Source organism: Rhinolophus ferrumequinum, chromosome 16 (assembly GCF_004115265.2).
Source record: "Rhinolophus ferrumequinum isolate MPI-CBG mRhiFer1 chromosome 16, mRhiFer1_v1.p, whole genome shotgun sequence".
NCBI lineage: Eukaryota > Metazoa > Chordata > Mammalia > Chiroptera > Rhinolophidae > Rhinolophus > Rhinolophus ferrumequinum.
Window position 1 is genome coordinate 49,717,144 of NC_046299.1, and position 22,841 is coordinate 49,739,984.

At 54.3% G+C, this 22,841-nt stretch overlaps 2 protein-coding genes across 4 annotated transcripts in view; one reads left to right on the forward strand and one right to left on the reverse strand.

The window, feature by feature from the left end:
* Window positions 1-22,238, forward strand: part of CDH23 (cadherin related 23) — a 394,835-nt gene extending 372,597 nt beyond the window's left edge. The window contains 23 exon segments of the mRNA XM_033130003.1: window positions 1,002-1,460; window positions 4,916-5,032; window positions 6,141-6,365; window positions 7,041-7,210; window positions 7,434-7,571; window positions 8,532-8,651; window positions 10,018-10,195; window positions 10,313-10,524; window positions 12,438-12,629; window positions 12,801-12,914; window positions 13,639-13,768; window positions 13,875-14,126; window positions 14,206-14,367; window positions 15,815-16,071; window positions 16,429-16,526; window positions 16,930-17,050; window positions 17,132-17,211; window positions 17,349-17,389; window positions 17,551-17,611; window positions 18,094-18,223; window positions 18,424-18,546; window positions 18,939-19,043; window positions 19,919-22,238. Of these exon segments, the coding sequence (XP_032985894.1) occupies window positions 1,002-1,460; window positions 4,916-5,032; window positions 6,141-6,365; window positions 7,041-7,210; window positions 7,434-7,571; window positions 8,532-8,651; window positions 10,018-10,195; window positions 10,313-10,524; window positions 12,438-12,629; window positions 12,801-12,914; window positions 13,639-13,768; window positions 13,875-14,126; window positions 14,206-14,367; window positions 15,815-16,071; window positions 16,429-16,526; window positions 16,930-17,050; window positions 17,132-17,211; window positions 17,349-17,389; window positions 17,551-17,611; window positions 18,094-18,223; window positions 18,424-18,546; window positions 18,939-19,043; window positions 19,919-20,245 (3,812 nt within the window). The 3' untranslated portion in view covers window positions 20,246-22,238.
* PSAP (prosaposin) overlaps window positions 21,231-22,841 on the reverse strand; it is a 30,457-nt gene continuing 28,846 nt past the window's right edge. For all 3 annotated transcript variants that reach the window (XM_033129998.1, XM_033129997.1, XM_033129996.1), the window contains one exon: window positions 21,231-22,353. In XM_033129998.1, coding sequence (XP_032985889.1) covers window positions 22,318-22,353 — 36 coding nt within the window. In that variant the 3' untranslated portion in view covers window positions 21,231-22,317. The remainder of the gene's footprint in view (window positions 22,354-22,841) is intronic.

A 22,841-nucleotide genomic window follows, 5' to 3' on the forward strand; every position in this document is an offset into this window, starting at 1 on the left:
AATGTAGTATATATTCATTGTAGTAAATTTTGATGTAAGAGAAGTCTATGAAAAGGCCTTCATATCACCCAGAACAAACAGTATAATAATATTTCTGTAGTTCCATTTAGTTATTTTTGTGTGATGTAGTCTATTACAAAATATTAATTTTTGTACCTTCTGCACTATTTTGTACCCTTAATAACACACTGAATTTTGAGCATTTTCCCACCAAAGATATTTCAAAAGCCTGATTTTCAAAAAAAAAAAAAAAAATCCATCAGCTATGAGCACACGAGTCTGGGACAAAGTAGCCCAGAAATAGATACCAGTAAATGAAAATAAGTAATATTATTTGTGATATTATAAGTGATAAAGGAAACAATGAAATCAGTAGTGAAAATATTTAGAGTGCAAAACATTTATTAATATTTAGTGTAGATTCTCTCCCCATTTCAGACACCAAAATGAAATCCAAAGACATTCTAAAGAAAAAAATACAAAAAGAGTACAGAACATTAAAAAATGAAAGAAGAAGCCTTAGGTGATCTGACTTTGGGATATTTTAAGCATATAAGAAACAGAACTTTAAAAAAGGAAAGTATTAAATTATTAATACTTATATTTCATTGCATACAAAATTTAAACTTCTTTACATCACATAATTACAACCAATATCAAAAGTCAAACAACATGATGGAAAAAAAGACATTTGTCACAAGTTATTATAATTCTATAATTTGTGTAAGTTATCAGAAACTGGGCAAAGGACAAAAGCAGACAGTTTGCAGAAGATACAACGAATCATTAAATTATTTCAAATTGTTCACTTCACAACTAAACAACATACAATACAATAAGATACTGTTTTCCTACAAAACTGCAAGCATGAAAAATGTATAAAAGATAGATTGTGGCGGGGCTGTGGTGAGAACCTCCAATAAATGTATGTGGGTGTGATGTTTTCAGAAGAGCCACTGTGCTCAGCTACTTTCCATCCCACCCCCACCCCCCACCCCCAGGATTATCCATCCTTCAGGTCACAGCCACAGACGAGGACAGTGGTCTCAACGGGGAGCTGATCTACCGAATAGAAGCCGGGGCTCAGGACCGCTTCCTCATCCACCCGGTCACTGGCGTCATCCGTGTCGGCAATGTCACCATCGACAGGGAGGAGCAGGACTCCTACAGGCTGACAGTGGTGGCCACCGACCGAGGCACCGTCCCTCTCTCGGGCACGGCCATCATCACTATCCTTATCGATGACGTAAACGACTGCCGCCCCGAGTTCATCAATCCCATCCAGACAGTGAGCGTGCTCGAGTCAGCTGAGCCAGGCACTGTCATTGCCAACGTCACCGCCATCGACCGGGACCTCAACCCAAAGTTGGAGTACCACATCATCAGCATCGTGGCCAAGGATGATACTGACCGCCTGGTACCCGACCAGGAGGACGCCTTCGCTGTGAATATCAATACAGGTACCAGGGCCTGCTGCCCTCCCAGCCCTCGTCCTGGCTCCGTGCCCCAGGCTCGGCTGTCTGCTCCTTCCCCACCCTCCCTCCTTCGTATTCTCTCCTCTCTCTCTCTCTCTCTCTCTCTCTCTCTCTCTCTCTCTCTCTCTCTCTCTCTCTCTCTCTCCTCCTCCCTTTCCCTCAGCAGCTCCTCTGTGGACTCTCTCCTCTCCCCTATGGATGCCACATCCTTCCTTCTCTTTTCCATCTCTCCCCTTGCTCCTTCCCTCTTTTCTCTTCTTCCTCCTCCCTTGACCACCTCCCTCTCTTTCTGATTCTCTCAGTCCACCAGTGTTGCATGAGAGTGCCCACCTCACCACACTCTTGCCAGCATTCAATATTATAAAGTTTTTATGTTTGTAATTTTCTAGGAAAATCGTACCTCATTTTGATATCTATTTCTTTAATAACTCGGTGGTTGAACATTTTCTTGATATGTATACTAGCCATTTAAATCATCTGTAAGTTTTATATATGCTCTCTCTCTCACACACACACACACACACACACACACTTATACCATTTCCCCAAAGATAAGACCTAACCAGAAAATAAGCCCTAGCATGATTTTTAAGGATGACATCCCCTGAACATAAGCCCTAATGCATCTTTTGGAGCAAAAATTAATATAAGACCCGGTCTTATTTTCGGGAAAACACGGTATATTTATTTATTTATTTATTTACTTACTTACTTATTTATTTATTATTAATGATCTTCTTACACTATCATAAAACACAGAGAACTGTGACCTATCTTTTGTGATTTCTGCAGCTTCTTATAATTTTGATGGTTTTACCATTTTTCCAAAAATTCAGTGTTTTTACATCTCTGGGGAGCTGGGGAAGGGACATGGGACCTTACAGGTATACTTCTTGGAAGGCCTAGAGGAGTGACAGAAAAACTAACATGGCTATTGCAAAATGCTAAAAATCGTCGTCAGAGAAATGCATAGGAAAACAGAAATAAGGTGTTTTCCAAATGTGGTTAGCAGATATTAGGACGCTGGGCAATACTGAGTATTGGTCACGATGTGGGGACATCAGAAGCCTCATACTCCACTGCAGGAGTTTAGACCAAGTCCACCAACAGACAGCAGTGTAGCACCAAGTCCACTCAGACCCCGTGACCCAGCAATTCTGCTCCTGGGTACATGTCCCAGAGAAATTCTCAGGTCAGTAATGAGACTCGCTGAGGATGGTCACTGCAGTGTATTGGTGGTAGGAGTTGCAGGCCACCTGGGCACCCATCCTCGGGAGATAGGAGACGAAAATGCTGTGGGTGCACAACATGGAGTACCAGGCAGCAGTGAGAAGCAACAGATGAGACTCACACAGAGCGACATTTAAGTAAATACTTACTTACTGAAAAGAGTAGGAAATAGGATGGGATATATATGTATATTGGGATATATATGTATATATATGTATATATGTGTGTGTGTGTATATATATATACATATACATATATATCACAATGCTATTTGCATAAATAGAAGATACACACAAAACAATACATGATTTTCAGGAAAATAAAGTTTAAAAATACACTTCAGTACATTATAATGTTTGCCCTAGAGGGGAAGGGAAGGGGCGAGGAGTATGGGAATCAAAGGGAATAGATACATACATAAAACAAGAATGGTGCCAACGAGCATAGTGTGCAATGAACTAGAGTATGATTAACTCAATCTGCATCTGAGGTCCAAAGGGAAAAGGAAGACAGGAAAACCAGGAGCACTAGGAGAAGTCAAGTAGGTTAAGCCATGTCCCAGGTTAGCAAAATTCCAGCTGCAGTGGTTGGTTAGGACCACGGAGAGGGGCTCTGCCCACCTTTATGCTGGACATTACTAGCGCCTCTACCACTTTCCTCTTTTCTCCCTCCCTCTGACTGACTCTCTTCTCTCTATTTTTCTTTCCAGTGTCTTCTCTGCCCCCTCTTCCTCATGCTCTCCCCCTGCTTTCTGGCTCACCTTCCCTCCCCCTTCCTCTCCTAGCCACCTGGGCTCCCACTTGCTTCCCTGGCCTCCTTCCCCTCTGCCTCTTTCGCTCCACAGCCACCCTCCCAAACCTCCTGCCCTGGTCAGCACTGCGCCCCACTGTCCCCCACGCCCTGCTCCGCTCCATCCCCTCTGCACCCTGAACTAACTGATGTTAACCCTCTTCTCTTTTCCTCACGGCTGGCAGGCCCACAGGTTTGAGCTCTGTTTCTCTGTCACTTCCCACCTCATCTCTACTCTGCTTCACCCCATGCCTTCCTCCATACTCACTGCAGCCCCACCACCCTTCCCATCCTATGGGGCCCAGGCCAAGGCTGTGGCCCAGCCTTTGCAGACTGAACGCAGCCACCCTCTCCCCATCCTCGCTCCCCAGCCTCGGGGACAGGGAGCGAGAGTAGGAAGAGGAGAAGGAGGAGGCGGCAGCCCAGGGTAAGTGACTGCCCCACGGCTGGGGACCCGAGGACAGAAGCCCAGCAGGGGGATCTGCTGAGGGGAAAGAGAATTCCAGAGGCCTCCATGCCTGCAGGGATGCTGGAAAGAGAGAGGGGAGGTCTCACCCTAGGCCGAGGCTGGTGGGAGGAGGAGCCACCAGGCCCTCCAACAGGCAGGAAGCAGAGAGGTCCCAACACATGGGCCCTGAGATCAGCCAAACGAGATCTGTCCAGTCAAATCCCAAGTCTCTGGAGGGTTCCTCTGGGGTTGGGAGGAGCGGGCTGCTCTGGGCGGCAGTGGGTGGGAGAGAAGGAAACAACTTGCTAGTGCTGTGGAGGACTGCGTTCCTTTCCCGCCGTCGGCCCACGTTATGCCTCACTGTATGGAGACAAAGGAGTGGTCCTGACTCTCCAGCTCGTTCCACCCTTGTTGCCTCGAGGGAACCCACTCGAGAGTTTTAGCGACCTTGACTTTCCTTTATACTTGATCGCCCTAGAATACAAGCATTCTTTCAATTGTGATAAAAATAGAACAAAATTTACCATCTAACCATCTTTAAATGTGCAATGCAGCAGTGTTCAGTATACTCACACTGTTGTGGAATACAAGCATTTTTCAACACTTACAGGGTACTCTCTATGTGCCAAGCACTGTTCTAAGCCCTGTACACGCATGTAAGTGTTGTAATCCTCAAGAGAGCCTGTGCAGTAGGTACTGTAATTATGCTTATTTGAAAAATGAGGAAGCAGGTGCAGAGAGGTTAAATACTTTGCCCAAGGTCACCAGCTAGTAAGCAATGACAGGGCAGAGCGATGTGCCCCAGCTTGCAGCTGACTGTGGTCTCATCCCCGCCAAAGATGAGACCAGCAAGTCCCAGGTCCACTGGGGACCACGGCCCTCGTGGGGATTGGGAGGGTTGGCCAGGAGCATCCCTGGGAGGCCCAGAATTTGGCCTCCCCTTGGCCTGAACCTGACCTGGTCTGGTTTACAGGGTCTGTAATGGTGAAGTCCCCCCTGAACCGGGAGCTGGTTGCCACCTATGAGGTCACTCTCTCAGTGATTGACAATGCCAGCGACCTACCAGAGCGCTCTGTCAGCATGCCAAATGGTAAGGTTCCCCACAGGTATCTCCCGTTGGATACTCAGAGTTGATCAAGGCTGGGGGACAAGCCAGCAACAGGCGCAGCCTGGCCCCAGGGAGGAAGCAGCAGGACCCAGAGGGGTGTGGGAGGTGGCAGCTACAGTGAGGTCCAGAAGGGCTTTGCGTCCCAGTTGTCAGGCAGAACTCAGCAAGGGGGGATCCAGAAGCCCAGAATGGTGTGTGTTTATGAACCCCAAAGCTCAGAGTGGGAAGGAGGCTTTTGCGGTGGATGGGAACTGAGAAAAGGATGGGTTACAGAGACTTAGATCGGAATATGTTGTAAGAACTGGTAACAAGGGTGCAGCTAGAATGTAAGACAGGAACTCAGATCTGATCGGAAGCCATGGGGTCAGTCCAGAGGAGGGCAAGTGCAAGGAAAGGTGATTTAAAGCCACAGACACCGCACTGGGGTGCCCAGGCGCTACCGCAGAGAAGAGAGGGGTATGGATGCTGCCGTCCCCAGGCCTCCCGGTCTGCAGCCTGAGGCATGAATTGAGAGGCCGCCAGAGGCATGGTTTGTGTGGCAAGAGTGGGGAGCAAGGAGGAGGGTGCAGGGGTGGGCTGGCCTCCAGTGAACTCTGCCAGGACACGAGGCCAACTGCTGGGGTGCGGTGATAGGCTTGGCAGATACTGTCTGCTTATCTTTATAGCCCAGAGGACCAAGCTTTCAGGAAGGAAGCACAGACTTGGTCATGTCCCCCATGTCCTACACTCAGAGAGCAAACCCAGGCTGGTTATACAGACAGGACGGTTCAGACAGGGGACAGAAGGCTGAATCATGGGAAGGGTCTTAAAGGTCATCTGAGTCCTATCTCACTGGACAGGTTAGGAAACTGAGGCACAGTAAGGACCAGGGGCTTCACCAAGGTTACCCAGCTAGCTGGCAGAACCCAAGCCCCTTTCCCCGATGGAAGGGTCCCATGCCACTGCTCGAGGGTTGGGTCAGGCTTCAGGAATCCCAGGAAGGCTGTGAGAGGCTGTCATCCTCTCTGCGGGCGTGGCTGAGCCTTAGGAAGGCCGAGCCCAGCCATATTGGCGCCCCTCACGTGACCCTCACCCTCTGCCTTCACCCCAGCTAAGCTGACAGTCAACATCCTGGACGTCAATGACAACACGCCCCAGTTCAAGCCCTTCGGGATCACCTACTACACGGAGCGGGTCCTGGAGGGGGCCACCCCGGGCACCACGCTCATCGCCGTGGCCGCCGTGGACCCTGACAAAGGCCTCAACGGGCTCATCACCTACACCCTGCTGGACCCGATGCCCCCAGGCTATGTCCAGCTGGAAGACTCCTCGGCAGGTAGGCAGGAAATCTGCCAGAGGAGGGTTGAGGGGCGTGTGTACGCCTGCTTAGCCTCCCACAGGGACCACAGCCCACTGTCACCCTCCAGCTGGGGCGACACCACGGCCTCTCAGTGGGCTGGGCCAGAGCCTATATGATGGCCATTCCCGTGAGTACCGGATGCCCAAACTAGAGGGAAGGACAGAGGGCCTGGTCCTAGATTGGGATGAAAGGCCCCTTTGAGTTCTGCTGGAAACCTGGAATACTCCAGCACCATCTCTGCCACCCAAGCTTCCACTGCAGTCGTCCCTTGGTTTCAGGTCCCCCGCAGATACCACGATGTGCAGATGCTCAAGTCCCATAGTTGGCCTTCCATCCGTAGCCACAGTTCTGCCTCCATGGATTCAACCAACAGCAGATTGCACCCGCAGATACGGAGGGCAGACTGTTTTAGTATCACTTAGGGAACAAGAAGGCCAAGAGGGCGTGTGTTAGAGGAGGCCCTGGGCATGTGGATGTTCACCCCTTGGGCACCCCTCCCGTAAGGAGAATAGCCGCATCCCGCTGCCCTCAGCCATGGGCCTCCCACCCAAGGGATCACACCTGCCCCTCAGAACTCCCGATCCTTCTCTTCATGAGAGCTTGCATGAGTGAAGAGTGGCCAAAATGGCCCTGGGGGCCTCTGTGTCTTAGGGAAGGTCATTGCCAACCGGACAGTGGACTATGAGGAAGTGCACTGGCTCAACTTCACGGTGAGGGCCGCGGACAATGGGTCCCCACCGCGGGCAGCTGAGATCCCCGTCTACCTGGAGGTTGTGGACATCAATGACAACAACCCCATCTTCGACCAGCCTTCCTACCAGGTGGGTGGCCAGGCCCGTAAGTTGGGTCGTGGACCTGTGCCCGTTGCTTGGGGCCTTTGGGCGTCCTCCACTACCACCCTGCAAGCTCCTGAGCCTCATGGGAGGGACCACCCCACGAGCAGCTTGATGCCCCTGGTCGTCCGCCTCCGTGAGTTCCTAGGGCAGGGGCCTGGACTGCAGGCTGACGTGAGCCTACTCTCTCTCCCTGCCCACGGGGCATCAGGAAGCCGTCTTTGAGGATGTGCCCGTCGGTACCATCATTCTGAGGGTCACCGCTACTGACGCTGACTCAGGCAACTTTGCAGTCATTGAGTACGGCCTTGGGAATGGAGAGGGCAAGTTTGCCATCAACCCCACGACGGTAAGTGGGCACTGGAGGGCGTGGGTTTGGGGAGTGGAGAGTGGGGAGGGTCCAGAGCATCATAGGCTGGGAAGCCACCAAAAGGATTGCAGTCATTCCCCCATTTCTGGGTCCTGCCACCTGCACATGTGGTGCCTCAGAGGTTTGTAGCCAAGTCCGCCAGCCCTGTTCTCCAAGTGCCAAACATCCTGCAGACTGTGGCCTTTCTGTCCAGCAGATGTGAAAGGAATTGGCCAAAGTCTCTCGGAACTAGCCCTTTGTGGGACACAAACTTCTGAGATGTGTTCCCAGGAGACTATAAAACGCGATTCGAGTCCTTACGACTGCTTTTTGAAACTGTCAAAAGAGAGACACAGGCAGAAAGTGGGCACAGTGTTTGAGCACCTCCTGTACATGTGGCCCTATGCTCAGTACACCCCCCACCCTGTGCTCCCATGACTTATGGGAGAGCAGAAACTCAAGAGAAAAGATGAGTGATGATTTCAAATGTCTGCAAACTGGCTAAAAGCTGCTGTTTCAGTATAGAGAGAGCCCTGTGGCCTGGGGGAGGTTGGTCAGCCACCGTCTTCCCCGGTTGCTGGGCTGGAACTGGATTTTCCCTCCCCCTGCCCACATGCCCCTGCATTCTGCCCTCTCAGCAGTGTTCTCTCCTTCCCGCCTGGTGTGAACAATCAGACATGCCCCTGGCCTGGCACTATAAATAGCAAATATTTATGGAGTACTGTGTACCTGGCCCGGTAGCGAGCTTCAGCCTGGGCTGTTCATCCCATCATCCAGGTGGACTGGGGTAGTGAGGGCAAGAAGAGCCACCAGAATGAAAGCTCTGTGGCGGCAGGGGCTGTTGTCTCTTGTGTTCAGTGCTGTATCTGTAGAGCCCAGAACAGTATCTGGCACATAGTAGATGCTCAATAAATATCTGCTGAATTGATGAAGACCCTGAGTCCTCCCTCCCCCTACTAGGGTGACATCTACGTGCTGTCGTCTCTGGACCGGGAGAAGAAGGCCCACTATATCCTGACTGCCTTGGCCAAAGACAACCCTGGGGATATAGCCAGCAACCGTCGAGAAAATTCAGTGCAGGTGAGAGGCACAAGCCTGGGCCAGGGCCACTAAGGATTGGGGTTGTAGAGGCAGGAAGCCGAGCCTTGAGAGAATGCAGAGCAGGAGCAGAGTCACCTGGCCCCCTCAGCGACATGGTGGCAGGAAGGAGAAGGCAGGAGCTTAGCTGAGTGGGTCACAATGGCTGTGGCTTAAGGAGATGGGCACTCTAGCAGAAATCTCTTGTGCCAAACCCCTGCTAATGCAGCTAAACGTACTTGGGGGTAACCCAAATAAAGCCTGGGGTTCCATATAGCCCAGTGTCTCCATGGTGTCCCACTGAAAGAAACAGTCCAGCAACCAAACATAATTATAAAACAATTATCTTTATGTTTCTTAAAGAACATTAATGAGGGATCAAATTCACAACCCCGTTTCCAGTGCAGTTCTAGTGTCCACACAAGTTGCTCGGGGACCAGTATCGCAGCTTGTAAGCTCTACCCCCTTTCTATCCAAAGCCCCGCTCCTCGAGGCTTTGCTGTCTCTTTCTTTCTTCTCCCTTCTTTCTGCCTTGTCCGGTCGTGTCTTTCTGCATGCAGTACTTCCAGTCCTCCCCCAACCATCCAAACCAAACTCTCTTGGGTGAGGGGGTGAGAAGCTGGTTGGGACCACTCACACACATCTGAGTCCTGTGCCTGCCACACAGCCGTGTGCTGTGCAGGGAAAGGCACAGTATTTGGAGTCAGAAGACTAAGGTCGCCTCCTTCCCAGGGCGGTGGTGAGTCCGGGAGATGGAGAGGTTGGGGGTGTAAAGTGCTTTGTGCGCCGGAAGGGGCTCTTCAGATCACTGCTATGAAAAGGGTGCAGTCAGGCTGGGCCACAGCAGCCTGAGGAAAAGAAGGCCTCTGGCCTGGTGTGTCAACGGGACCTGGCCTGCACTGCGGGGTCAGCAGACAGAGCCAAGTCCCAGACCAGACACAAATCCCAGTCAAGAGGAGGTCTATGGGGGTGGGGGAATCGCCATCCAGCATTAAAGTCCGGAGATTAGCGAGAGACTTATGGGACCGCTGAAGGAAGGAGCAAAGGGAGAGTAGGAGGTCGGCAGGAGGGCTTCCTGCTCCCGAGTCCTCACAGCGTAGCTGGTAATCACAGTACCAGCTGCTGAGCGTCTCCTAGGCCAGGTATGCAAGCTAGCATACACCATCCCGAGGGTGCCTCACAAGCCCGAGATACATGTATATTGTCCCCAATGTACAATTAAGGAAACTGAGGCTCAGGGGGTTAAATACATCGTTTGAGGTCAGACACCAACAATGGGCACCGTCCCCCTCTTCTTACTTGCATGTGACGGTCACCTGACGTAGCCACCAGTATGCTCCTGACATTTGACCTCAACCTCCCCCCCCAGGTGGTGATCCAGGTGCTGGACGTCAACGACTGCCGGCCACAGTTCTCCAAGCCCCAGTACAGCACGAGCGTGTATGAGAATGAGCCGGCGGGCACCTCTGTCTTCACCATGATGGCCACCGACCAGGACGAGGGCTCGAATGCGGAGCTGGCCTACTCCCTGGAGGGCCCTGGCATGGGTACGTAGCCTGCTCCCCACTCATGATGCCTTGGGGGGTGTGGAGGGGACAGGCTGCCATGGGAAGGATGGTTCAGCCAGACCCATGCCCTGCCCTCCTGCCCCACCTGCCTGCCAGAGGCCTTCCATGTGGACAAGGATTCAGGCCTGGTGACAACAAAGCGGCCACTGCATTCCTACGAGAGATTCAACCTGACCGTGGTGGCCACAGACGGCGGAGAGCCCCCACTCTGGGGCACGACCATGCTCCTCGTGGAGGTCATCGACGTCAATGACAACCGCCCCGTGTTCGTGCGTCCGCCCAACGGCACCGTCCTCCACATCAAAGAGGTACTGCTGTCGCCAGGGGCCCCCTGCCCAGCAACGCCCCCTCCCAGCACCCAGCCCACTTCTTCATCCTGCAGCCATGCCCGAGAGAGGGACAGGGACCCCACTGTGGAGGTGGGGAAACTGCAACCAGCATAGGGAACAGACTTGCTCAATGCCACGCAGGGCAGTACTGAACAGTGGTTAGTAACATGGGCTGTGTCAGCAAAAGGTCTTGGGTTCAAGTCTGCCGCTTACCAAATTATCTTGAGCAAGTGACTTCTCTGAGTTTGGTGTTTCATCTGCAAAATGGGACTAATAAAAGTAGATGCTCCATCTCTTGCTCTTAGATGTCTTCCAAGGACAGTCTCCCCAGAAACCCACTTCCCCCATACTTGTCTCAAAATAAACATACATGCCCCTTCCGTCTGTCCGTTGTTCCTGCTGATACCCAAGTGAGGACAGCCTGGTTGTTGAGAATGTGCATCAAAATAAGAAACAAGGGGAAGTGGCTGAGCTTCTGGAACCTCTCCAATTCTTCCTTCATTCTTTGCTCTAAAAGGCCACGTAAAAATGGGGAAGTCCTCCTCATCTCCTACCCTTCCCCTCTTCCCCTCAGCATCCAGGCCCAAAGTGCTCCTTGGTGGTACAGTCAGGGCGTTTCCCACTTGTTCTTTGCTCCCCAAACTTGAGCGTGTCTCCACATCTCAGAAGGTCAGCATTAAGTCCTTGTTGTCCCTCTATGTCCTCTTTGAGATCCCACAGGAGAAATTTCTGCCAGGGTTGAGCTCTAGGAAACACTGTGCTTTTTATTTTTACCCTCTGAATTGGTTTTACCTGTGTCTACTGTAAGGATTCAGTGGTCCTCTTCGCTTTGCCCACTAGGGAGCTCAGAGTGGTCAGCCCACCTTGAGTGGCCCTGCAGGGTCTTAGCACACACACCTTGCTTCCTATCCCTTAGTTCCCATTTTCCTGGCAACCATTTCTTCTCTTTACCCTGATTTTTTTTAACTTGTTCACTCTTATAATTAATACTTTCTTGTAAGCTGCCTCAAATCCTCTCTGTGGAATGAGGCAGGGTATGAGTTCAGAATAATCTAGTTCTTTTCCACACCAAAGGCCCCACTTATTTTTTCCCTTCAAGAGCTCCTTATTTTGAAAGATTCCTGTCTCCCAAACAACCAGCATTTGTTAAGTAATTACCTATTTGTCATCTCACTTTCTATTAATTAGCTGCAACTGCCATTCAGGCTGATTGTCATCATCAATGAGATTAACACTGAAACCATGCTGAGCTGGTAATTTTTAAACTAAAAGCAAAGAAACTTGCTCTTTTTCTTGTGTCCTAGGCAGCCTTATCATGGGTCAATGTGTGATGTCAAGTAGATTTTTGCACTTAACTCAAGGGATTCAGGAGACCGGGGCTCAGAGAGGTGAAGTGGCATGTCCAGGTCACATGGTGTAATTAGCAACGGACTGGAACCCAGGTGTCCAGTCTGTATTCACCATGTCACCCTACCTGCCTGTCCCCCAATCCCGTGATTGGGGCAGCAGAGAGCAAGACAGACCCGGGAACAGAGGGTGGCTGTGGCCTAGCTTTTTGATCCCCCTTCTGTCTTCTAAACCTCAGCATACAACGGGGTCTGAGGGATTAGGGTAGGCCTCGGAAGGGTGGGCACCCTGAGAGTTTGAAGCATGGTGGATCCCAGGCTGGACCATCAGCGGGCAGTGGCCTTAGCTAGGACTGGGCTGAGGGGATGTTCTAGCAGATGCTCAGACTCCAGGAGAGTCCAGCCAAGCAGGCAGATGTCTCCTAAGGATGCTGAAAGGTGGCAAGGACTTTCTGATACAGAAGGAACGAGAGCTCCGTGGAGCCGGGAGCTGGGATTCTCTCAGATGCCCCAGGAACCTCCCTCTCATACTCCCATGCCCCATAGGAGATCCCCCTGCGCTCCAACGTGTACGAGGTCTATGCCACAGACCAGGACGAGGGCCTCAATGGGGCCGTGCGCTACAGCTTCCTGAAGTCCACGGGCAATCGTGACTGGGAGTACTTCACCATCGACCCCATCAGCGGCCTCATCCAGACAGCGCTGCGTTTGGACCGTGAGCAGCAGGCGGTGTACAGTGTAAGAGGGCGGGGCCTAACGTGGGGGCGGGGCCGAGGGTGGGGCTTTCCTCTGGGCGCAGGGCCAGCACCTTGCCACCTAGAATGTCTTGGAGGGTGGTGACCTGGCCCCTGGGGAGTGCCCACCTGGGGCCTTCTGTCTCCTCCTCTGACTGTGCTCCTCCCCCTCCAGCTCATCCTTGTGGCCAGCGACCTGGGTCAGCCAGTGCCATATGAAACCATGCAGCCAATGTTGGTGGTCCTGGACGATATCGACGACAACGAGCCCCTCTTCGTGAGACCTCCAGTGAGCTCTCACCCATCCCCTGCACCAGTCATGCCCACACAGGGACTCCCGGGCTGCAAGCACACATGTACACATACTCCCCTGTGCACCCTTTACAATATACACACGTGGTTGCCCACGGAAACCTGAATACACTTCACAGAACAAATATTTATTGAGCAGCTACTATTTCATGGCACTACACGGCAATTTAAAAAGCAGACAAAAATGCCTGCCTCCTGGAGCGGACATTCTCCTGACTGCACGTTGTACACAGGAAGCCTGAAAATCCGCTTTGCTTTATTGAGCTGGGGCTGAGCACCTAGTGTGGACTCAGGCTCTCTGACTTGGTGGTTTTCCTTCTTGTGTGCACATGGGATATGTTCCCTGGAGCTTTTCTGTGAGTGTGGGCCTAGGTGCACACATGTGCACATAAGAGAGTGTGACCCCTTATTCAAACATCCACCCGGGTGCCACTCAGGTACCAGGAGACTTCTGAGAACATGCCAAGCCCCGCCCTGCCTTCACAGAGGATGTCACTGGATGACATCCCTGAGGGCAGAGCTGGGGGCTCCCAGGCCCAGCCTTTGCTCCCCTGAGGTTACAGGTGTTCTGCTCACCCCACAAGATGTGGGCAGTAAACTCCCTCAGCACCACAAAGGTTCTGCCTCGGGCCCCCTGGCAGGAGCTGGCAGCTCGGGCCCTCCCTCAACGTCCTGTGATGGCATCCCCCTCCCTCCTGCAGAAAGGCAGTCCCCAGTACCAGTTGCTGACAGTGCCCGAGCACTCACCACATGGCACCCTCGTGGGCAATGTGACAGGCGCTGTGGATGCAGACGAGGGCCCCAATGCCATCGTGTACTACTTCATCGCAGGTGGGGCCTCATGGGCTAGTACCCCACCTACCCTGGGGCTGGAGATGACCCCAGTATGCCCACCCTGGCCCTGCCCCCTCACCCTGTGCCATGGTCCCACCTTCAGCCGGGAACGAAGAGAAGAACTTCCAACTTCAGCCCGACGGGCGTCTGCTGGTGCTGCGGGACCTGGACCGGGAGCGTGAAGCTGTCTTCTCCTTCATCGTCAAGGCGTCCAGCAATCGCAGCTGGACACCTCCCCGTGGGCCCTCACCAGACCTGGACCTGGTCAATGACCTCAGCCTGCAGGAGGTGCGAGTCGTGCTGGAGGACATCAACGACCAGCCACCACGCTTCACCAAGGCTGAGTATACTGCAGGTGCGGCAGCTGGAGCCTGGGCACCGGGTGTGGGGTGGCCCCTGCCCTGCCACTTACACCCGCCTACCCATTCCTGCAGGAGTGGCCACTGACGCCAAGATGGGCTCAGAGTTGATCCAAGTGCTAGCCCTGGATGCAGACATTGGCAACAACAGTCTGGTCTTCTACAGCATCCTGGCCATCCACTACTTCCGGGCCTTTGCCAACGACTCTGAGGACGTGGGCCAGGTCTTCACCATGGGTAGGGCCCCGTCACACAGGGATGGCCTCCATGACCTGTCACTGCACGGACGGTGGTCTGGAGTATATGGGGCGGTCTGTGTGGGCACCACAGGGTATGGGTAGCCGGCCAGCCAGCCACGTCAGTCCTTGCATTGATCTACCCATTCATCCATTCAGCCAGCCGGCCGGCCATCCACTGTTCATTCCCCTATCTATACCTCCGTCTACCTGCCCACTTCCTTCTTGTCTTCCTTCTTCCCATTTCCTCTTCCATCCATTATTTATCCATCCATCCTCCCACCTGCCCACCTGCCCATCTGTCCAGCCAGCCGACCAGCCATCTTCCCATTCTCCTTTCCGTATATCCACCTCTTTCCACTCGTGCACCTCACCCTCCTGTCAGGCACTGGGGAGTCAGAACTCGGAGCGCACTGGTACCTACAGGTGTGCACATCTGCTTGTGTGCTTGCCTATGTGGATGGCTGAGCCTCTCTGGGTCAGGTGCTAGGGGTCCTGGTGGGTGTCCCATTACCTTACTTCCAGCCCCAACCCCTTCCCTGCTCTTCTGTCTGTAGAAGTCCATCCAGACTCCTTGGCCTGGCATTCAAGGTTCACCAGGTCTTCTCCTAATGCCCCTTTCTGGTTCCTCATTGCCCTACTCTCCTTACGGGCTCTGTGCTCAGCTCAGTCACGCTGGACTGCTCCCCATTCCTTCAGCCTCCTCTACACCATCGTCCCCTGGGCATTTGACCCCTTTGCTTCACTTCCTGGAATACCATCCTGACCTTCAGCTCTACCTGAAGGTCATGCTCCCCCCGACCCATCCTTCAAACTGTAGTTCATATGCCACCTCCTGCAATCACACCACCAGACACCATCCTTTCATCCTCTGAGCTCCCACTGCTCTAATTTTAATAAACTAAAACACAGAGGGGCTAACTGGCTAACTTGGCTTTTAGCAAAAATCCACACAGCAACTTGAAGCAGACAATCACGTGGCAGATTTTAAACCCAGGTCTACTGTCTTCTAACGGAAGCCTGGGCTGGGCCTCCTGTGGTTGTCTCTTCTATGACTGTCAAAATCTGAAGTACGTGTGAGAGAGAGACAGACAGATGGCTCAGAAGTGCTCCATAGCACCCAGCAGGGGACACCAGAGTCCCATTGGCCAGCGCAGTCCACAGCTGTGTTTTGTTGAACATGCAGAATGTCAGTAGTTAAAGCTCAGGCGCGTTCACTAGAAATCTCTCAAGAGGTGCGGGTCTGACAGCACGGGCTGCACGCTCTCAGGACCACCGTCAGCCAAGCTGAGCCCCCGCTGGGCTCTGCAGACACCTGGGCCCTGAGTTGCTGCAGGGCCGCTCCGCCTCTCCCCAGTGTGTCAGCAGCCCGGAACCTCCCCCTTCCCTGGGGATTCTGGGCAACGGTGGCCCCTGAGCTGCTCCCCACCCATGGGCTCTTCCTGCAGGGAGCGTGGATGGCATCCTGCGCACCTTTGACCTCTTCATGGTCTACAGCCCCGGCTACTTTGTGGTGGACATTGTGGCCCGGGATCTGGCAGACCACAACGACACGGCCATCATCGGCATTTATATCCTGCGGGACGACCAGCGCGTCAAGATCGTCATTAACGAGATCCCAGACCGCGTGCGCGGCTTTGAGGAGGAGTTCATCCGCCTGCTCTCCAACATCACGGGTGCCATCGTCAACAGTGATGACGTGCAGGTGCCCATGGAACCCGCCTTGGGGCTGGGGGCAGTGGAGGGAGAAGGGGATGAGGCCACAAGGACGGACGGGCCGTTGTGGAGAGGTCAGGGGCATGAGAGGGGGTATATGCCCAGCTATCATTTCCTAACAGCGTGGCCTTCGGAAAGTCCTTCCAGGTCTCTGGGCCTCAGTTTCCTCATCTGTAAAATGGGGCTAATAATAGTGCCCGACACTGTGCTATGATGGTCATTGTGCTTGGTCCTCAGCGAGCATTCGGCAGTGATGGGTTTGTTGGGAAGGCAGTGCAGGACGGGCTCTAGCCCAGCCCGACCAATCCCTTGCACCTGCCACACCGTGATGCCCCTTCTCACCTAGTTCCATGTGGACAACAAGGGTCGGGTGAACTTCGCACAGACAGAGCTGCTCATCCACGTGGTGAACCGCGACACCAACCGCATCCTGGACGTGGACCGGTAGGTGGGGGTCTGTGCTCAGACTGCCCATCAGCTTCCCCGCCCTGGAGGTGGGGAGGGGACCCACCAACAGAGGCACAGACCACACCGTCAGGCCTGCTGTGTGGGGCTGTCCCCCAGAGGTGGGCAGGGCGAGCAGAGAGAGCAGCTTATGGCTATGAGCAGAGCTCTGCCGCTCTGAGCCTCTCTCTCGCCATCTGTAAAGTGAGAATGCTACACTAACTCTGAGGATCAAACAGGATCTTGTGTGAAGGGATGGTGAACCCCGTAAGATACAAACCTGGGAGGGCCTTGGGGGAGGGTGCCTACAGGGGCCCTAGGCAGGAACTAGGCAGGCTGGCCTGAGCGGGGACAGCCCTGGGGGTTGTGAGGATGGCAGCCGAGTCCCCTGCCCCTTGCCCAGGGTGATCCAGATGATTGACGAGAACAAAGAACAGCTGCGGAATCTTTTCCGGAACTACAACGTGTTGGACGTGCAGCCTGCCATCTCTGTCCGGCTGCCCGATGACATGTCTGCCCTGCAGGTACCCCGGTGGCACCCACCCCACCGCCCCCTCACCAGCCGGGGTGCTCTCCCCTGCTCACGTCTGGCCCTGTCTCCCCAGATGGCGATCATTGTCCTGGCCATTCTCCTTTTCCTGGCTGCCATGCTCTTTATCCTCATGAACTGGTACTACAGGACCGTGTGAGTGACCCCTAGCCCCTGCTCTGAGATTGGCTGACCGGCCCTGCTCCCAGGACAGATATGAAGGCAGGGAGGGCCCCGAGATGCCAGCCCGGCCCCAGCCTGCCTCACCAGCTCCTCTCTCTGCTTCTCTCCAGACACAAGAGAAAGCTCAAAGCCATAGTGGCTGGCTCGGCAGGTGAGCGAGGGCTGTGATGGGTGGGGAGGTGAAGAGGACAGGAGGGGTTGCCGGGGAACTGGAGCGCTTGCCCAGGCCTCACAAGGCCCTGGACCAGCCCCAGGCTCCCCGGCCCCAGCAGGGCGGCGCCCTCCCCTCCATGCCCCAACCGCTCCCTGCAGGGAATCGTGGCTTCATTGACATCATGGACATGCCCAACACCAACAAGTATTCCTTTGACGGGTGAGTGGAGTCCCCAAGCCCTGCCTGCTGCACTTCAGGGAGGCCTGCCAAGGACCCAGGGGGGTGACTTCCCCACTGCCTCCCAGGGATGGAACGTTGACTAAAACATGGGGTGTGGGCGCCCCCTGGTGGGCCCGCCACCCCTCTCTCCTCTCAGAAACTGTCACCGAGCTGGGCTCCCCACCCGATGCACCCTTAGTTCTGGGGGAGCATTGACTTTGGTCAGTGGGTGCAGAGTGAGGCTACCACACCAAAGCTGATCCAGATTGACATGTCCTGTTTTGGTTCTAGTGGCATCCTGGGGGGGAAGACATACCCACTGGTGCCACAGGCAAGGGGCCTACTGATGGTCCCCAACCACCCAGTTCTGTGAAAGGCGCTACAGTTAGCCAGGGAAATGGACAGGGGGGAGGGGGAAAGCTGGTACAGCATTTGCCCCCTCAAGCCTTCCCTCCTCACCCCACCCCACCCCCCACCTGTAGGGCCAACCCGGTGTGGCTGGATCCTTTCTGCCGGAACCTGGAACTGGCAGCCCAGGCCGAGCATGAGGACGACCTGCCGGAGAACCTGAGTGAGATCGCTGACCTGTGGAGCAGCCCCACCCGCACCCACGTGAGCCCGGGCCAGAGCCAGGGGCAGGGGCGGACGAACATGAGGGGTGGGGTAGAAGTAGGGCAGGTCTTTGCTCCCACTGGCCAAGGAGCTGGGTTCTCTGGGAGGTGGTCCCCTACTGTGTGTGTGTGTGTGTGTGTGTGTGTGTGTGTGTGTTTACACACTGCACCTCTGGTCCAGCTAACGTCCCCTCTCCCCAGGGAACTTTTGGGCGTGAACCAGCAGCAGTCAAGCCTGATGACGACCGGTATTTGCGGGCAGCCATCCAGGAGTACGACAACATTGCCAAGCTGGGCCAGATCATTCGGGAGGGTCCCATCAAGGTGAGCCCTTTCTGTAAGCTCCTGTACCGGCCCCCCCACCCCACCCCCAGCCCCCAAAGCCCTGGCTGAGCTTGGACCCCCTCCAGAGGATGATCCTGGGAAACCGCTCTCTACCTCCAGGCTCAGCTAGACCTGCCCTCCACTGGGGGCAAGACCTCAGGGCAGTCCTGGGCACCAGGCCTAACCAGGACCTGCTTCAGCCCACTGGGGCCCTGGGGCTGGGCCCTATCACCAGGCTCTGCTCCTGATCCCCTGCACTAGGATTAGAGGCCTGTGCCTCCTAGATTCCCAGGGGCCTTCCATCACCCCCACCTGAGTTGTTATGGGAGTGAGGGCGGGGTGGGGCAGGCCGGGGAGGGCTGTGGTGGGGGTTAACCCTCTCCCTCCCCCAGGGTTCGCTGCTGAAGGTGGTCCTGGAGGATTATTTGCGGCTCAAAAAGCTCTTTGCACAGCGGATGGTGCAAAAAGCCTCCTCCTGCCACTCCTCCATCTCCGAGGTAGCGGGGCGGGCAAGGGACCTGTGTGCCGTGCCCCAGCCCTGGGGGTGCATTCTCGCTCTCTCTCGCTCTCTCTCCTGCTGCCCTCGTCCTTCTCAGTCTTTGGAGCTCAGCAGCCAGTTGCCAAAGAGAGCAATGAGTGGGGGTGCAGGAAGCCAGACAGTGGGCTCCGCAGTGGGCTCTCCCAGAGATGGGCTGGGCACTGAGGCATTGCTCCTCAGATTTGAGGAACCCTAAAGAAGGTACCTTTAAGGGGTGATGTCATGTAAAGTAACTGGCTGTATGGTCAAATAGGTCTATATATATTTGTTTGCCTGTAGTGATGCCAACAGTTTAAAAGTCAGACTCATCTAAAAACCTAGATTACCAGCTGAGCCGACATTCCCAACCGGAATAGGCTAAAGCTGAGTTCCACACAGGACAAAAGCAACATTTGTGAGTCTCCACTACACCCTCTTAATCCCCTCCAACTTCACCTGTGGACACTTTAGCCCTGTGTTGACCCTGCTTGAGGCCAACTTGATAAAAACCCAGACACCACAGCTGCATCAGGAGCCAGGGCCAAAGAGAGCAATGAGTGGGGGTGCACTCATAGATTATCACAGTGAAAACATAAACGTGAAGGCCCTCATAGGAAGCCCCTAGTCCTGAGAACACTGCTGTCGCACCGTAAGTATCCATGGTTCCCCTCTGCACCCCGTTTGAGGAACACTTACAGGTTGGACAGGCTGCAACATGAGCCCCAAGCACCTTGTGTGCAGCAGGGCGGAAATGAGCACCTTGTGGGACTCGGGCCACCCACCTGCTCACCCCTTTTGCATGGCCCTGAGCATGTGGAGATCCCTGAGCCAGTGGGGGGTCCCGGCCTCTTGCAGCTGATCCAGACTGAGCTGGAGGAGGAGCCCGGGGAGCACAGCCCAGGCCAGGGCAGCCTGCGCTTCTGCCACAAGCTGCCAGCAGAGCTGAAGGGGCCTGACGGGCTCCACGCGGTGCACAGCAGCACGGGCACACTGCTGACCACGGACCTCAGCAGCCTGCCCGAGGACGACCAGAAGGGTCTGGGCCGCTCACTGGAGACGCTCACAGCCGCAGAGGCCAGCGCCTTGGAGCGCAACGCCCGCACGGAGTCCGCCAAATCAACGCCCCTGCACAAGCTCCGAGACGTGATCATGGAGAGCCCCCTGGAGATCACAGAGCTATGACACGCTGGGGGGGCCTCACTGTGAGCAGCCTGCCCCCAGCCCCTCCCACGGCAGGGGCAGGACCACGGGGGTGGGCCCCTCCCCAGCCAGCCCTGGGCTCACGACCCTCGGGTGGCCTAGACCCCGGGTTGGCCTAGCAGCGGCAGCGCGCATCAGCTGCTCAGATTCCACTTCTGCCAGACGCTCATTCAGCATCTGATCTCTACTTCATAAAATTTGTTATTTTTTTAAGAAAACCAAACAAAAATGTTAAGCGTCTAAGGATGAGGTAAGGAGCCTCACTGGGAGTCCAGGAGTTTAAGGACCAATTCAGCCCACGCTAGGCTGCCAGAGGCCAAGCAGGCCCCCCCCGCCACGGTCCCAGGCCCCTGCCTGCCCTTGACTCCCTCCGTGACTTTGGTTCAAGCCCCCGTCTTTCTGCCACATCCCTGGCTGGACATCTAGGAGCGGACAGTGAGTGACCCCTGCCTCCCCACATGGACAAGGTGAATCATATCCACAAACCACGTTCTCTCCATTTCACTGGCTTCCCAATGTGCCCGGCTCATAAAGAGAAATGACTGATGTTCCCTTGGGTTTTGAATGTAGCGTGGTCGTGTGTATTCCTTTTTTAAATTAAGTTATTCCCTCAATATTTTCCCCTTGGTTTGTTTAACTGGTACTCACTGAACATTTCTGGAATGGTCTGAATTGTAAAAGAAAAGCAACTCACAAGGAACTGGCAATTTGCTCTGGTAAACTACCGTGTGACTGGCCTTGGGGGCTGGGAATGGGGATGGGTGAAGGACACAGTAGCTCTGGGCCCCACCTGGCCCTGGGTACTCAGGGAGGACCAGATGGACTTTCTTACCCACTTTGCTTTTGTTCTCTGGCCAAGGGGTGGGGGAGGCCACAGGACTGCCGGACACTTACAGGTCCATGGCCTCAGAGCTAATCAGAAAGGAAACTTCTGGCTGAGGGGTCAACAAAAACGCTCAGGCTCAGGTCTGGCTGACAGACTTTATTGTTAAATCACAGAAACTTTAGTGCAAAACAAAAGATCATTAAGTCCGTTTAATAGCAACTACAGATTTTGCTGTCTCCTGGCAACCAGAAGTGGGACAGAATATTCAGCCAAACAGGAGAGGCGGGGCAGCAACCCAGGCCCCTGAGCAGCAGACCCTCTACTTGGAAGCCAGAGGCTTAGGAGGAGTTTGTCATCCACACTCATTTCAAGGTCAGAAAGAACAGCTACGCAACGAGCCAGCGGTGAGGGGCTGGGCTGCCCAGGGCGATGGTGGGCAGCAGCACACGGGCACAGAGCAGGCATGAGGGGGCCGCCACTATCTACATGCTCACGCACAAAAGCCAGGCCCACGGGACCTCCACACAGAGCTGGCAGGTTGCATTGACACACATTTTTCCACTTCCACCCAAACCCACAGAACACAAAACAAGGCGTAACAGGAAAGACACAGGAAAACTGGATCAAAGGTGGATCCAGGAACAGCAAACTCGAACCCCACCCAGGTCTCCTGAACAACTGCTTCTAAAATCTCTATTACAGTGTGAACTATATTGTTCAAAAAGCCTAATTGTTGTGAGCCTCTAAATCTTTCCTATAAAACTGCCTGTGTTTAGCAGCCAACAGGCCCAGGCGGGGGAGGGGAGGGCCCTCCGTAGGGTAGGTAGAGACCTCAGAAGCCCACCAGTGCCCAAGCCCTGAGCAGGGCTCAGAACAAAGTCCAGCCAAGAGGATGGAGAGCCTTCTGTCAAGCAGCTCTGGCTCCGCCAGCCTCCAGAGCCCCCTCACCCCCAAGCCCCAGCTAACCAAGGACAGGCTAAAAGAGCTCCAGAGCACAGTATGTCATTACCCATGTAGCAGAAAGAAAAGGGACACTGCAGCAGGTATGTCAGTGGCGGGTGAGGCACCTCCCACACTGACAGCAATGCTAGAGTAAGGGAGGTAAGAAATGGACTGAGGGTAAGGGGGGGCCGATTTTTATAACAAAGTCAACAGAGCTGTGTTTGTCCCCCCCCAGACATACAAGTAGGAAAAGACGCTGTGGTTCCTCCAAGATGGAACATTCTTTCTAGTTCCACACGTGACGTTTGCAGTGCTCAACAGCCTGACAGGAGAGAGAAAACGGTGTTTAGTCTTCAGATGCCAAACTCCACTGCTAGCCCTTTCATGCATCAAACATCACCCCAGAATAGGACGTGTTAATCTCGTCCTCGGTCAGACACTGAAGACCTAGGCCAGTATCTCGTTTAAAGCCAGGGAGCATGTGGTGAGTGCTGGGGGCTCACAGGCCAGCATCCAGAGCAGCAGGTATAACGCACTGTGGTATTCTGCAGAGAGCACGCACGCAGGTAGGGCCCGGGACCCCTTCTTCTAGTCACACACTTCGCCCCAGCGTTCAGCTGACAGGCTGCATGGAGCGCCCCAAAGCAGAATTCCTTACCCAAAAGTCAGAGCTGCATACCAGCTCAGGCCTTGAGAAATGGGCCCACGAGCACATTTACTCGGGACAGTGGCAGAAACCTACTCCACCAATGAGCACGCTCTGGGGGTAGACGGTACAGATGGGCTGGCTGGGGGAGGAGCTGGACACGG